Raw genomic sequence first — 15546 nt, forward strand, 5'->3', positions numbered from 1 at the left:
ACAGAAATCCAGCCTATATATCTACCCACGATTTGGTGAAGCGCGTTTAAGTAAGAATTTCACTGACGACAAAAAGATACTAAATAACTGACTAAGACGGACTTCACTGCAGCTGCTGCAGCAGCAGGCGAAACGTTCTGGTAAGAGAAAAAGAAAAACCTACTCCGCGCGCACAGCGGAAATGACCGCGACTCCTGCCAGGACAGTAATGCGAACTGAAATGGCGAGAATGACTTCAGAGTTTACGCCTCGGGCATCAAAATCTTCCCCCGACGCAGGGACGCAAGAGCCTGTGCACGTTGCTTATCTGTATTTTAGCGGCCTTCCAAAGGAGAGGAAATACACCTCTTTCGGTTTGACATACAGCACGCATGCGCTGAATCTGGGCACACCTCTCTATTTGAATCCATAAATGAATCCAGCACATACATCAGCATCCACATATGAGGAGAGGATAGACTAGCCTACACTGTCACACATAGAACTACAATAGTTATTTGCCTGGCAAAGGTATCTTTACAACTCTGGTCTAGGAATGGCCAATTTGCCTTATTAATGCATGTGTGTGGTGCATGTGTGTGTGTGTGTGTGTGTGTGTGTGTGTGTGTGTGTGTGTGTGTGTGTGTGTGTGTGTGTGTGTGTGTGTGTGTGTGTGTGTGTGTGTGTGTGTGTGTGTGTGTGAGAGAGAGGGGGGGGGGATTAGCCTTACAATCAGTTCACATACACACACCCACACTCTCCCACACCTTCACCCTCTCCCTTACACACAGTGAGAGAGTGGGTGTGTCTATAAACTGATGTAAGGTTAATTTACTGCAATGTACAATAATGTGTATTAGGTCTTTGTGTGTGTTTTGTATTTGTGTATTTGTGTAAACCAGGGATGGGCAACTGGAGGCCCGGGGGCCACAAGTGGCCCGCCTCCTCACTCAATGCGGCCCGTAGATAAAACAGTAGGCCCAGTTAAAAAAAAATAATGACCATATATTTTTAAAAAGACTACTGGATCAATCTGTTGTCATTGTACTTTTTGCCAACGAAGTATTGAGTATAGAGTATTCTATTCCTTCCAAACAATATGGGAAGTCAGTGAGCAACCAACAGCACCTCAATTGGAGTCAGATCTGTGGTCATGTGGCCCTCCGATGGTGGCGATGAAAAAACGTGGCCCTCCTCATCATAAAAGTTGCCCATCCATGATGTAAACTGTCAGACACCTTAATTTCCCTCAGGATTAATACAATAACAAGGGTTACCAGATGAGGCTGATCTATTGATTTCTATGGCAAAAATTGTACAATACAGAAATTCAGAAGCCACCTCCATTTTCATGAAGTGAAAAGTGAAAGCCCAACTGCTGGGAAACTCCAACTCCCATTGTCATTGTGACACACAGCACTCCACAGCAAGTGTTCACTGCACACAACGAAATTGCATTTATGCTTAACCCGTGCAAGGGGGCAGCCCCCAAGGGAGCAGTGCGGCGGGACAGTACCATCACAGTGGGTTTACATACTACCCATAGACCCTCTCTTGTACCATGCTCAGGGTTCCTCAGTCATGGAGGACGATGGGGAGAGCACAGGTTACTACCCCCACCAACCTGGCGGGTCGGGAGTTGAACCGGCAACCTTTAGGCTACAAGAACAAGTCAGACACAGGAGACTGGTTTTCTCAGTTTGTTTATTCTTTTTTTACCTTAACATTGGACAGATGTTTTGACCACCCATGATGGTATCAGTTTCTGTTGAAAAGGAGGTTCAAATGCACTGTATCCGCTGTCCATCTCACACTACGCTACAGACAGGGACATATGGTTTCAAATTGAAGTGCCTGAAAACAATGGATTGAGTTTTCTTTCAAAGTATTTTTAACACAGTCCCTCTCATGCAGGCTATTACACTTGAAGTCATTTGAGTGATCATATGTCGAAACTTCCACATTGCAAGAGAAACAGACCAAAATAAGTTATTTTTCAGGAAACCCGAACAAAGGCTTAAAAAAAATAATCCACTGTTCATCAAATGTCTTAGAATTGTCCAGAAAAATAAAAGATTTGAACTGAAGTAATACAATGTTTTGACAGGCATGAAAGACATTACACATCCTTGTAGTTTCAGTGAATGTTTACGATGACACCTAGTGGCCAAATGTATACATCCATTAGTGAAGTTTTGTCCTTTTTTCACATTTTTATTCCTTTTTGCTACAATCACCTGTGTACCGGAATATAACTTACACGGTGGTTGCACAGAAATACATTCTAATGGGAAGAAATTCTGTGCAATGATCCTGTAAACCAGTTATCACCAAATATGCTTTGAGCACACATTTATTTACCTGCTTGCATATAAGCATTGCAGCATGTATCCCTATAATTTATTAAAGAATATATAAGTATAGTGAAGCCAGAGTAGAGCTACTTAAGATATACATACTGCATATCATTTGCATCTACATTTTTTACCTGCTGGTGTGACCAATTGTCTTTTTTTTTCCAGAATGTATTGCAAGGGAGTGTGTGCCAGTGTATGTGTGATTTGTATGTAAGTAACCAATAGAAAATTAGTTTTCGTTCTTTTACCCGTTACAATGACACTAATAGAGCTGTGGCGGTCTGTGTGGCACAGTACAATAAAGCTCTATTGCCTCCCCAAGATTAAAAAAACAACAACAGTGGGTAACGTTTTCTTTGAAGGGGTCTATATATGAGGGTGTCATGTAACTGATGATGATGATGATGATGATATGACAGGAACAGAAACACATTATTGATGGTTATGAATGTGGTCATAATGTGTCTTTCTGTTTTTGGAACGTCATGACACTCAAACAATGCCAATTTGACATTTCAAAAACCAAATTTAACATTATGACAACAGTCACAAACATCAATAATAATGTGTCAACAATGTCCCTGACATGCGTCATGTCATTCTTATTCTGGTTACTTCAAACCAGACATCAAATGAAGTGTTACCAAACGGCGAATAGGAGACCAGAAAAGATCTTCCCTCGACAATCACTGGTTGTTTTTTTCATCCTGGGTTCCATGGAGAGGTGTGACTTGGGGTACCTAGCTGCCGCCGCCACCACCACTCACCTACAGCAATGGACACTTTTGTATCCATCTATTGACCCCAGCATGGCGACAATGCTGGTCAAACTCTTATTTAAAGCCCCAATCAAAATGAAATGGCAGCACACTGTACCACAGTACCTGAGCTTCTAGTACATTTTGGACATGCACAATGTGCAGTCAATGTTTCCAGATACTTTGGGGCTTTGTTTTCACTAACTATTATTTCTATCATGATTCTAAACGAGGTGCATTGAGACCTTTGCAGTGCACCATTGGCAACTTAAGATCATGCCTCAAAACGATCATGATCAGTAGCAGGCATCCAACTGGTCTGGTTCCATTGACCCAGTCGGCAACTCTGGGTCCACCCATGAAATTGCTCGTTTCCCCCCCATGTTTGCTCCACCCGCTGTATGTAGTGGCTAATCAATATGCCAAATGACTGGCAGTGATTGCCACCGCATGACCACGGGTGGAGCATTTGGAGGGGAAAACAATGCAGTTTCAGGGTCAGGCCAGAGGAGCAGTCTGGTTCCATACTGAGAATGGGGATAGGCCAGGGAGAAGAACCCCACCCACAATCTTAACCCGGTTCCCAACCCCTGTGACACACAGAACCATCCCAGTAACGACACCTGCGCAAATGTCACAACCTTTCAAATCAAGTTCAAGTCCCAGGGTGGATTCCAATATGCAGACTTCCGTCCTCCCTTGCTCACTTGCCTGCTTGTGACCTCATGATGACGTCACTAATGACAGAATTTTAATTCAGTATCTTGCAAAAGCACAATTCTAATGTCATTTTCTCATTTGCAAATTGAGATGGTGAATGAAGAACAGTCCCCCAAAAATTGCTGTAGCTAGGCTGACGGTGCAGAGACTTTATTGTTCTCTCCACAGAGGCGTCGCGTCAGCAAAATGCGAGGCCACAAGCACCTGTGGAGGATGTGAGTGTGCATATTGGAATGCACCCCCCAGTAATGGACATCCAAATAAAAATGGATGTGTTGTTCCCTCATCAGCACAGACTACTTGTGCTAGCGAACGCTGAGAAGACAGTCGAGGTGGTTCCTCTCTGGCTCAGCGAGAGAAAGTAAGACACAGTAACAGTAAGGAAAGGGGGACAGACACACCATGAGGACAGACAGACAGACAGACAGACAGACAGACATGGTTGGGGTCAGGGGGCGTCAGACAGACTGGCAGTGTTGTCTCTGGTGGCCAGAGACAGAAACAATAGCAAGAAAAATAAAGGAGGAAGAGACAGAGGTGAGAAGAAGAAGAAGAAGAAGAAGAAGAAGAAGAAGAAGAAGAAGAAGAAGAAGAAGAAGAAGAAGAAGAAGAAGAAGAAGAAGAAGAAGAAGAAGAACATACAGTCCTACTGAGTGAGTGAGACATAAGACAGCAAACGATAGGCAGGTTTACAGAGAGAGAGAGAGCGAGAGAGAGAGAGAGAGAGAGAGAGAGAGAGAGACATAGATAGATAGATAGATAGATAGATAGATAGATAGATAGATACAGAGAGAGAGAGAGAGAAAGACAGACAAATACACAGACAGACAGGCATATTACCATAGAAAAAGACATTATACAAACACTAAGTGATGGACATGGAACAAGTAGCCACAGCGAACAAGTCCATACCATCGCATCTCGGTTTGGGCACCTGAAGAGTAATGCTAGCCCCAACACACGCCTTACACATCACACCAACGCACGCGCGCACGCACGCACACCTCACTCACACACAAACCTCACTCACTCACTCAATACTACTACGCAGCAGACATTGACATGCATCACACGATCCCCAATAAGGCACCCAATCACACAAGAGCTAATTTAAATGCATCCAGTCAAAAGAGAGCTCTTTCTAATACACACATTCAGACTAAAGCGCTTGCGAATGCACTCACATGAGAATCCCTTGTAATGCATTGGCGCTCTTAACCCAACATGGCAACAGACATCCTTGAGGCTAAGCTTACTGCAGTCTTTCACAGAGGAAAAAAAAGCATCCACATGCTTTGAGTACTTGACCTACACACCCACACACAGCTACTGGCTGTAGAGCCGGTCGGCACCTTAGGCCCGCCCATGAAACTGTCTGTTTTCCCCTCCGAATGCTCCGCAGGGCCATTGGTCGTGCGGTGCCAATCACCATCAGTCATTTGACACTGATTAGCCACTACATACAGTGGGTGGAGCATACGGAGGGGAAAACCAGCAGTTTCATGGGCGGGCCCCAGAGATGCCGACTGGGTCTATACATTGGGTATTTCTCAAAACCTAGTCTGCACACTTCCAAGTGTGCTCAGCCTAATTAGTCACATCCAGTGATTGGATACTAATGGTAAACTCTATTGAGTATCCAATCACTGTGCGTGACTAATTAGGCTGAGCACACTTGGAAGTGTGCACACTAGGTTTTGAGAAATACCCAATGTCACTCGTTTAGTATTGTGGGGGGCTTTCTGTGCTGTTGAGGCCATTCATCTTCCATCTCACAACTTACTGTGGGCATCATGGGGCAGTAGAGCACTCAAAGCACTAAGCACTCACAAAATACTCTTATCATATATGCCTAGACACACACACACACGCTCGCACACACACACGCTCGCACACACACACGCTCGCACACACACACGCTCGCACACACACACGCTCGCACACACACACACACACACACGCACACGCACACGCACACGCACACACACACACAGGCGCACGTACACACACACACACACAGGCGCACACATACTCGCACACACAAATAAGCGCCCCCTTAGCCATCACACCTCCACTCACTCACAAGACCCTTGCTCAATTCGAGCAGCCTTTACCCTTGACCATGATACCAGGCAGCAGCAAATGCACCTGAGTGTGTGTGTGTGTGTGTGTGTGTGTGTGTTGGATTTTTCTCTGCAGAAGTCTCTGAATGAATGTGATTGTTGCTAGCACAAATTGCAAAAAAAACACAACCCCTCGTACTCGTTCTCTCTCTCTCTCTCTCACACACACACACACACACACACACACACACACACACACACACACACACACACACACACACACACACACACACACACATACACACACACACACACACACACACACACACACACACACACACACACACACACACACACACACACACACACACACACACACACTTAGGGCTGCCCCACACTGTAAACACATTCACTGGCTAAGTCTCACTCACACGCACGCGCACGCACACACCACTTTCTTTCACCCACTCACCCATCCTTCCATCCATCCATCCATCCCTCCCTCCCTCCCTCCCTCTCCCCATCAACCACTTCTATGCTCTGCATTTCACAGAGTCCGGTAGAATAGCTACACGCATACACACTCTACCCCTTTCCATGCTCCCTTAATAATAGAGGAGACTGGAACACATAAACATGTATGCGTGCGTACGCACGCACGCACACATGTCACTGCACTGAATGACACTGGCGTACCATCCACTCATTCTCTGAGGTGAAAAAAAATACCTCAGTACAAAAGTGATGGAGAAAAAACAAAAATCAAGAAAAAAAGATTGTTCTTTTGAACAATGGTTCATCATCACCTTCTCTTATCAGTACAAGCACACATCATGAGGTTGTGCGCATCAAAAAAACTAAATAAATCGAGAAGGAGATGTGCTCCGTACTGCACTTTCACGCAATGTCATGTCTCTCACACACAGACACTCAGGTCACGCACTCACTGACTCATTCACTCAAATCATTTTATGTCCAGCTTCCGTTTCGCAAGAAGCTCTCTACACGAGTTCGGTGATCAGGAAGTTTAAGGCTCATCTCTGGCTATAAACAACCCCAGACCCCAAATAATCCGGAGGTCGAGGGGTGAAAGTTCAAGTTTTGATGGGGGTTGACGTAGGGAGGTTTGGGTCTGCACTGCAGTTTGGGTTTGTTCATCACCATGACTACGGCGAGTGTAGCGGGATGACAAACTTGCAGCCGAAGGGCGAGTGGTACTTGATGCCCACCTCCTGGAACACCTGTCTGGGCACGCCGATGTCGCACAGGTAGACGCGGCCCACGCTCTCCGACAGCGGCAGTGGCAGGCCCAGCGACAGCGCCCACTTGGACTCCACCGCCGCCTCGCGCCCGCTCACCGGCGGGTCAATGCTCAGCACGGGCGCCCGGTTCTGATTGGCCCAGTCGGCCGCCGCGCGGTACCAGGGCTGCTCCCGGAGCGTGGCGTTCTCGTGGCTGTCCAGGCAGCTGATGACCAAGTCCACCGGGCTGGTGGGCAGGTCTGCAACACACATCACATTACATTGAATTACATTACATTACATTGCACTTAGCCGACACTTTTCATTCAAAGCGAATGAAACATTGAATTACATTGAATTACATTACATTACATTGCACTTAGCTGACACTTTCATTCATTCAAAGCGACTTACAGTTATTATTTGTCAGGGTTTTAATGGTTACAGTCCCTGGAGCAATGTGAGGTTAGGTGCCTTGCTCAAGGGCACTTCAGCCATGGATGGAGATGCAGGGAGAGGTCAGGGGGGATTCGAACCTGCAACCCCTAGATTGACAGACCAACTTTCTAACCACTAGACCAGCCAATCACAATGAGGACAACTATTTTAAAATGGCCAATCAAAAGACATGTCTTCTACACCAGGGGTTCCCCAAACTTTACCTTAACAAGGCCCCCATATACCGCTAGATTCTACCCATGTCCACCTCCCTTACATGGGTTGTGCCATACAATTGAACCCCCTTTTCACACAAAAAGAGCCAATCGCCAACAAGTCTGCTATACATCAGGACCACATATAGCCAGTCATAACCACGACAAGTCTCCCACACGTGTGGATGAAATGACCATCTTTAGCACGTCTGTTTCACACCTCCATGATCTCCAGCTCTGTCTGTGTTATTCTGGCTCTGGCTTAGCTAGCCACTGTAAGTCAGGTCATGGCCTCTCCGAGTCTGTCCCTCTCGCATTCCCTTTCAATGCACCACCATTTGCCAAGCTGATTTCCAACACAGCACTTACAGACATCAGCGGAAAAGCATTTTTTTATCTGTTTGGCTAGCTAAACTTCTTACAGACTTTGTCAGAGAAATGCATTTTTTTAATTGATGTTAAGTTTGGCGTGAACTCCCTCATGTTGTCTTCACTTTGAGCTAAGTGGTCATAACAGCATGAAATGGCCGATCACAATACATGAGCTTTGCCACACACAAGGGAAAAAACTGCCAGTCAGGCCACAGGGTGGACTGGAGTGTACAGCAGACTGAATGTCTGATGCAGTGCTAACTATACTATACTTTGTCAGCAGATTAACATTCACTTCCACATTTCAAATACTGCCAAGACACATTAAGGCACTGAGAATGACCAGAGAAAGAGAGCTCACACTTGAAATAGATTGACTGTAAGAGGAGCTCTAAAAGAAGAAGAATAAAAAGCTCCAATTGACATAAATAGCACTACCGCAGCGGTAAAACTCATTCAGCAACTTCAACATAATGACCTCAGGAGCCATTTTAAGAACGTATTATGCCATTATGCTCAGGATGAACAGTGCAATATGAGAATTGCCATTCCCATTGCCATTTGGAGAATGGAAAAAGAACATCTGGCATAATAATGTTGTATCCACTGAGGCCTGGGTATATTAGAAGACTACTTTTCATAGTTTAATCAGGAATTTCGTTTGACTAGGAAAATTAGTTACACTCATGTCAATAAAAACAGTTTTAATTCCTCCAATTTTGCAGTTCATACGGCATCTCGACTGGAAATAAGCATAAAGTTGCATTAATGTGCAAGGGAGCATGAGAGTTGTCGTAATTGTAGTCCCAGTGTTGAAATATAGATTTTGTGTGTTTATTTTATTGACAAATAAGCAGTCATGGTTCAAAAACAACAACCAAATAAATATAATGTTTTTATCAAACATCAATACACTGTTACCTTTGACACTGGACACCTGTTTGCCGCCCGTTTTGTTGAAGAGCGAGAGCTCGCTGGTGATGGCCTCCAGCATCTTGACAAAGTTGGGCAGGAAGAGGACCACCTCCACCTCGTGATTGGCCAGGTGCCTCCCGCAGCTGATGCCCTGCGCACCCTGCACGTGCGGACCGCACAGCAGCACCACCGTGGGCCTCTGGTGCACATTCTTAGGGGTGAGCCTGGAGGAGGAGGAGAAGGGGGAGTAGGAGAAGGGGGAAGGGAGAGAGAGAGAGAGAGAGAGAGAGAGAGAGAGAGAGAGAGAGAGAAGAAAAATCAGTAAAGAAATGGAGATTGCAGAACAAAGAGGAGGGAGGGAAAGGGTGAAATAGGGGCACAAAGAGACAAGAAAAGACCAACTGTCAATTTCCATTTTATCGTTTCCCTAGCATCCATATTGGATTTTACTGGCTGGTATAAATGGACTGAAAGCCACTGTCGTTCCTCCCCACCTTTTCTCTGGCCTCATCGTGATAAAAAAGATGATCCAATATGTTGCGAAAACATTATTCAGATGACATTCTCTAACTTTTTTTGAAATCGCAATGTTGAATGGGGGGAAAGCCCCCAAAAATCTAGGACAGCAGAAGGCAGAATGACTTCCACACACTTCCAGACACTTATTCTCCTCCTCCTCCAAAAAAACGCGCACACACACACCTCACCTGTTTGGTCCGCCCAGTAGTGTAAGTGCCATCTGGCTGGCACACACTCCGGTCATCTCGAGGCGGCGCTCCAGGGAGAGCCCGTGCTTCTCGGCCACGCTCAGCAGCCGCTTGTGGAGCTCATAGGTAACACTTGGCACCACCAGCCCCGTGTCTAAACACACACACACACACACACACACACCGTACACACACCATAGAGACATACACACCATACATACACACCGTACACACACCATAGAGACATACACACCATACATACACACACACACACACACACCGTACACACACCATAGACACACACACACACACACACACACACACACACACACACACACACACACACACCACACACACACACACACACACACACACACACACACACACACACACACACACACACACACACACACACACACACACACACACACACACACGCACACGCACACGCACACGCACACGCACACGCACACGCACACACAACATTAGCACACCTTCCAACTGAGATTGCCTCATCATCACAGCACAGTAGATGCCTTGTAGCAATAATGCCATAAGAAGAAGCCATCATCTGGGTGTCTCACCTGTGCAGTACTACATGACGTAGATAAGCTGTATGTGGGTATTTTGTAAAGTAGCAGTAATGTGAACAAGGCTCATTTGCGTGTCTGTACCTAAGGGGAGGGGAAAACAATAATTCCCTACAAGAAATGAGATGTAATGTTGCAAAGTTATTCCAGCGGTCTACTCGCCTGTGCAATACTCTTGTGTCCCTGGCTGAGGCACGGCTATCTGTCGGTAGGTGACGGGCTTGGCTTCCAGAATGTTCTCGTCGTGCCGGTAGCGCGCGGGAGTCTGCTGCTTCTCGGGCGTCCCTCGTGACCGCGACGACGTGTCGATCTGGGAGAAGACGGCCGCCTTGTCGAACAGCGCCAGGTTGCCCTCGAAGTCAAAGTCCTCGTCCAGGTCGTCGTCGACGCCGTCCCCGAAACATTCGTCGTCTTTGTTCTTGCCGCCGTTTCTCACCCCGTTCCTCTTCGGCGTCGTCGCCTGGTTCCCTCCTCTACTGCTAGAGGACCCTGAGGAGAGTCAGTAAGTAAGTAAGTTTAATTTATATAGCAAATTTAAACAGCAAGAACTGACTAAAGTGCTGTACAGTGTCAGACTAAAATACTAAAATTAAGTGATACTAAAAATTAGATTAAAAACAAGACCAAGTCAACAGCAAGAATAAAACACATAAGATACAAAAGGCCTTCCACAGTGAAAAGAGAGAAGGGGGTCATGTATTGATGAACTGATCAAAGAGTTGGTGGTGGGAGATTTGTGCTTAACCCTTAGCAGGACTTGAATCCAAAACCATTTTTAAAAGAGGACATAGACACACTAAGGCAAAGACATTCACAGAGGATGAATTTGATAATATCTAATTATACAAAACAACTTTCACACTGCCACAGTAGGGTTTGATTGATGCAGTCGCTTCCACCTGGGGTCTATACTACAAACCTGATTCAGGTGTAAACCAGGTCAAGTTAAGAGGTAAATCATCTAATAGAAGAGCCTGGAGTCCTCATTTTCAATGCTCTTCTATTAAATGATTGACCTCTTAACTTAACCTGCTTTACTCCTGATCAAGCTTTGTAGTATGGAGCTACGAAATCTAGCCCACAGTCTATATAGGCCCCTGGGCTAGGAATCAGGTTAAGGGGCCTTTCACGTGGGTCAGACCTTCGAACCCGGTGGTAAAAAAATATGTAGAGACGACACTATTCTCTGCCTACTAGAGATGCAAATGATAAATCGACTTTAGATTAATTGTCAAGCAAGAGGTTGCTCGATTAAAATGTATCAATCACGATTAATCACTAGAGGGTGCTAGAGACTGATGAGTGGTTCTTCTAGTCCTATTCAATTCCTATCCTATTCCTATCCATTATGGACAACAACACACTACCCAAAATATAGCATTTCTTTATTTTGAAGCTTATTAAATAAAATGCTTGTGGTTGATCATGCTGCTGACACTCCCCTTTAGGCAGACAAGTCCAGAGTGCTCACGTTTGTCTCACTCAACGTTGTCTGTCATATATCTCAGGCAAGGCGACATAGAGGGCCGTGGGGCTGCTAGAGCTACATCTGCTTTGAGTTCACTTCACTCCTGGGTGAAACCAAGCAATGCAAAGGTGGTGTGGAGATGCCATAGAAAACATGTCTGCTTTCTTTTCCTAATGCATAATTTCTTAAGGAATAATATAACATCATACAATAAAATACAATATGGGCTTAATAATCATAATATAATTCTAATTATATAATTTAATATAACAATATATACAGTTTTTGAACTCAGTGTTTTAACTATTTAGCTGATATTTTAAACGGCCCTATGAAATTCAGGTGAAAAATGCTGCTTATCAATTAATCGAAACTCGATCGATAAGACTATCAACTAAGATGATTAATGAATTAATCGATAATTTGCATCCCTACTGCCTACCTTCATTTCAACACGGAACATGTCTGACGACACGGTGAAAAAGGCTTAGTAGGAGAATAATAACTGAGCACCGGAGAGATCAAGCAATCACAGCTTGTGTGGGTTTGTTATTATGTGTGTGTGTGCACTACAGGTTTGTATTAATGTGAAGCCGAGAGGAGTCGAAGGCCATCACAGTGCGCGTGTGTGTATGTGTGTGTGTGTGTGTGTGTGTAGTTCTACTTGTATGTCATGATAGTACCAGAAGGGTATGAAAATAGAAAGTACATATCTGATGAAGGGCGTGCTGCCCGAAACGTCACATTAAATACAAATAGACTAGAAACGGGAGCCTGGTGTGCAAACTTTTGTGTTTTTTCTACTGAACTAGTACCAGAAGGGTACTCACATGAGTTGTGTCTCCGGCGGAAGGAGCCCTTGTTCTGTCCGGCCATCTCCATCATGTGTTTCTCACCGTAGCTCTTGGAGCACTGCTGCTGCTGCTGCTGCTGGGGGGATGCGTGCCCATCCCCCATCCCACTCGGATCCGCCCGACCGGGCACCGCCATAGGGGCACTACCGGCCGGGGCACCGGCTGTCCTTCCACCACCACCACCACCACGTCCCCCCTGCCCCCCGAAGGAGACTGTCTGCGTGAAGCCATTCCCGATGCCACCACCACGAATGTTCAGGATCTTCAGATCCTTGATGTCCATGGCACTGCAAAAAAGATAAGACATACTTAGTAACTAGTAATGTTTAGTTGGAGAGGATTGTGCACATCCCAGGAAAAGGTGCAAGGCAAAGGCTGACTTTAGTTTTCTAAGTGAGAAGTCTGCACACTTCAAATCCTTTTTGTCGTCTGTTATTATTCCATGGCTGGATTACGTTTCAACTTCATCTGATGACGACTGTTGGAAGTCGAAACGTAATCCAGCCATGACATAATAAAAGGCAACAAAAAGGATTTCAAGTGTGAACTTCTCACTTCGAAAACTAGTAATGAAATGGTTAGTTTAATGCCAATGACCCAACACAAAGTATGATAATGATTATGCATTACAAATACAATGTAAAGACAAAAGCTGTATAAATGGAATCTTCAGTCAAAGTGTGATTACACTTTATTTGTCATACCACACCGCTGTAGTAGGCCACCAGATCTTACCTGAATGTGACTTCAGGAACGGGGCACTTGACTCCATTGTGGAAAGGCTGTCGGAGGGAGATGGTCTGGCTAGTCTGATTGACCGAGGACACCTCTCCTTGGTACACTCCGAGCGTAGGGCCGCAGTTAATAGAAACAAGACTGCCCAACCAGTCTGCCGCCATTGTCCAAAGTGTTTCTGAGAAAGAAAGTGTGGCCCATCAGTAGTTTAATGTAGTTAAATGATGTTAGCAATCAGTAACATGTAATATTAGTGGACATCAGAATTTGATGTGGTGCCACCAACGGTAAGCGGATCGAGACTCCCAACTGAGATCGCTCCCGGACGTGCGGTCCCAGGTGTTTCTATCACTCCCGGACGTGCGGTCCCACCCGATTATATTTCACGTATTCCCACCAGCCATGGGTGTAATTTTAGGTGTGGATGGTGGGGACATTTTCATACCACTTTTGAGATACACCTAACCTGTCCTCACCACTTTTTCACAAATATAACACAAAAGCAGGATACCCGATTTACTATTGAAATGTCCCTACCACTTCCAAAACCAAATCTACAACTTTGGTACCAGCAAAACGTCCATAAGTTTGCATACCCGTGTCGTGTCGCTCATGTCTGCTCATGACAAACATGTAGGGAAAAAAACTACCCCGTCCATACTGCACTCATTAATTCATTTTTGGATTTCAAGTAAGCCCGTTATTGTTCCAGCTCGAGTGAGTACACTAGAGCTCTACGTAGCGGAGATCAGTGGTTTAGCTACGGTATGCTAACTCATAGCCTCAAAACCAGAATCATCCAGGCAACATATAGTAAGTTCTGTAGTTTCACGACTGGTGACCTTAAACGAGAGGAGAGGTACCAGAGGCAAATGATTAATCAACAATAAAATAAATCCTTAAGCGTGTTTCGTCAGTAGGCAGCAGCTAAAGGCTAGCTATCCAGTTGTTATTACTGTACTATAAGGTAGCATAGCTTTGTAACCACGAACGTTTCCGTTCAGTTGGACTTTATTTCTCTATCTTTAATGAAATTCATATACGTACCACTGCGACCTTAGATCAAGACTGTCCTGTTCAGAAGAACGTATGGCAAATTAGGCCAGAAGATGTGAAATTATTGAATGGATAAGGGCTCTGAAGGAATTTATTTTCCTGTCCTTGTGAAGTTAGTGAAGGAAATGGCTTCCCTGCGTCTGATGTCATTTCCGTTTTATAGCGTGTGTTTTGTTTGTAGATTGTGGACACGAGTTAAAAGTCTGTGGTGTGGTAGGGTGACCAGACGTCCGGTTTTGCCCGGACATGTCCTACTTTTGAGACCTAAAAAAATGTCCGGGGGGAATTTCAGAAATGACCGGGATTTCGTTGGACTGCCTGAAATATATCTGTAATTTTCACTCCGTTCCATTTGACTCCACTCCAGGTTTCTCTCTACCGTTCACAAATTAGTCACGCCCTTCTCATCAAATCTAGCCACTTCGCACCGTGTGTCCGAAAGAAGTAGCCTAGGGCAGTGTTTCCCAACCTATGGGTCGGGCCCCCCTTATGGGTCGCCAAAGATCCACAGGGGGTCGCGAAGCCCTCTTGATTTTAAGGGGTTTCGTTTTAAATATATATAGCCCATGTTGAATAAAAGACAAAGCATTTAACTAATAAATGCATAGACGCAACAAATTGTAAGTGCTACATTAAACATTTATTCTATATTTGACCAAAGACGAATTGAGGAATAAAATAACTAAAATGAGTTATCGCAGGAAACGGAGGGCATCTTGTGACTCCGTCTCGTGCGGGCGCTCGCGTGGTTGGGTCACCAAAGCTTACAATAGTAAAAACATGGGTCCCCTAAGAAAAAGGTTGGGAACCACTGGCCTAGGGGACTAGTAGCCAGTGCGCCCCATGTTTACAAGCGAAAGAGCATCTGTCCACCGGTTCTACGGACTGCAATGCCGATAGAAACGCAAATGCACGTTCGTGGTGGAGTTGAAAAAAAATCCGCGTGTGAACCCAGGTATGAAGGTAATCTAACACAGGAGTAAGCCTAGTAACACCACCAAATCCTTCATTTAGGGAGGTACAAGTTTTGTTACACCTTGTCACAAGACTTAGCCTAAAACTTCTTTCATGATCTGAC

The 15546-nt window shown here is 45.1% G+C and overlaps 2 protein-coding genes across 2 annotated transcripts in view; both read right to left on the minus strand.

Moving 5' to 3' along the window:
• The window catches only part of LOC134447554 (tyrosine-protein kinase CSK-like), a 52437-nt gene extending 52081 nt beyond the window's left edge, over positions 1–356 (minus strand). Inside the window, exon 1 of the mRNA XM_063197071.1 lies at positions 1–356. This exon is cut by the window's left edge and continues 216 nt beyond it. The gene's annotated coding sequence lies outside the window, so the exon portion shown is untranslated.
• Positions 357–6887: 6531 nt separating this feature from the next.
• On the minus strand, positions 6888–14581 carry edc3 (enhancer of mRNA decapping 3 homolog (S. cerevisiae)). Its single transcript, XM_063197070.1, has 7 exons — positions 14460–14581; positions 13413–13590; positions 12654–12964; positions 10518–10844; positions 9766–9919; positions 9065–9282; positions 6888–7378 (listed from the first exon to the last, which is right to left on the minus strand). The coding sequence occupies exons 2-7, from the start codon at positions 13574–13576 to the stop codon at positions 7044–7046; spliced, it is 1509 nt and encodes a 502-aa protein (XP_063053140.1). The 5' UTR covers positions 13577–13590; positions 14460–14581; the 3' UTR covers positions 6888–7043.
• Between the last annotated feature and the right edge of the window lie 965 nt (positions 14582–15546).

This window comes from Engraulis encrasicolus, chromosome 4 (assembly GCF_034702125.1).
Source record: "Engraulis encrasicolus isolate BLACKSEA-1 chromosome 4, IST_EnEncr_1.0, whole genome shotgun sequence".
In the NCBI taxonomy this organism is placed as follows: Eukaryota; Metazoa; Chordata; class Actinopteri; order Clupeiformes; family Engraulidae; genus Engraulis; species Engraulis encrasicolus.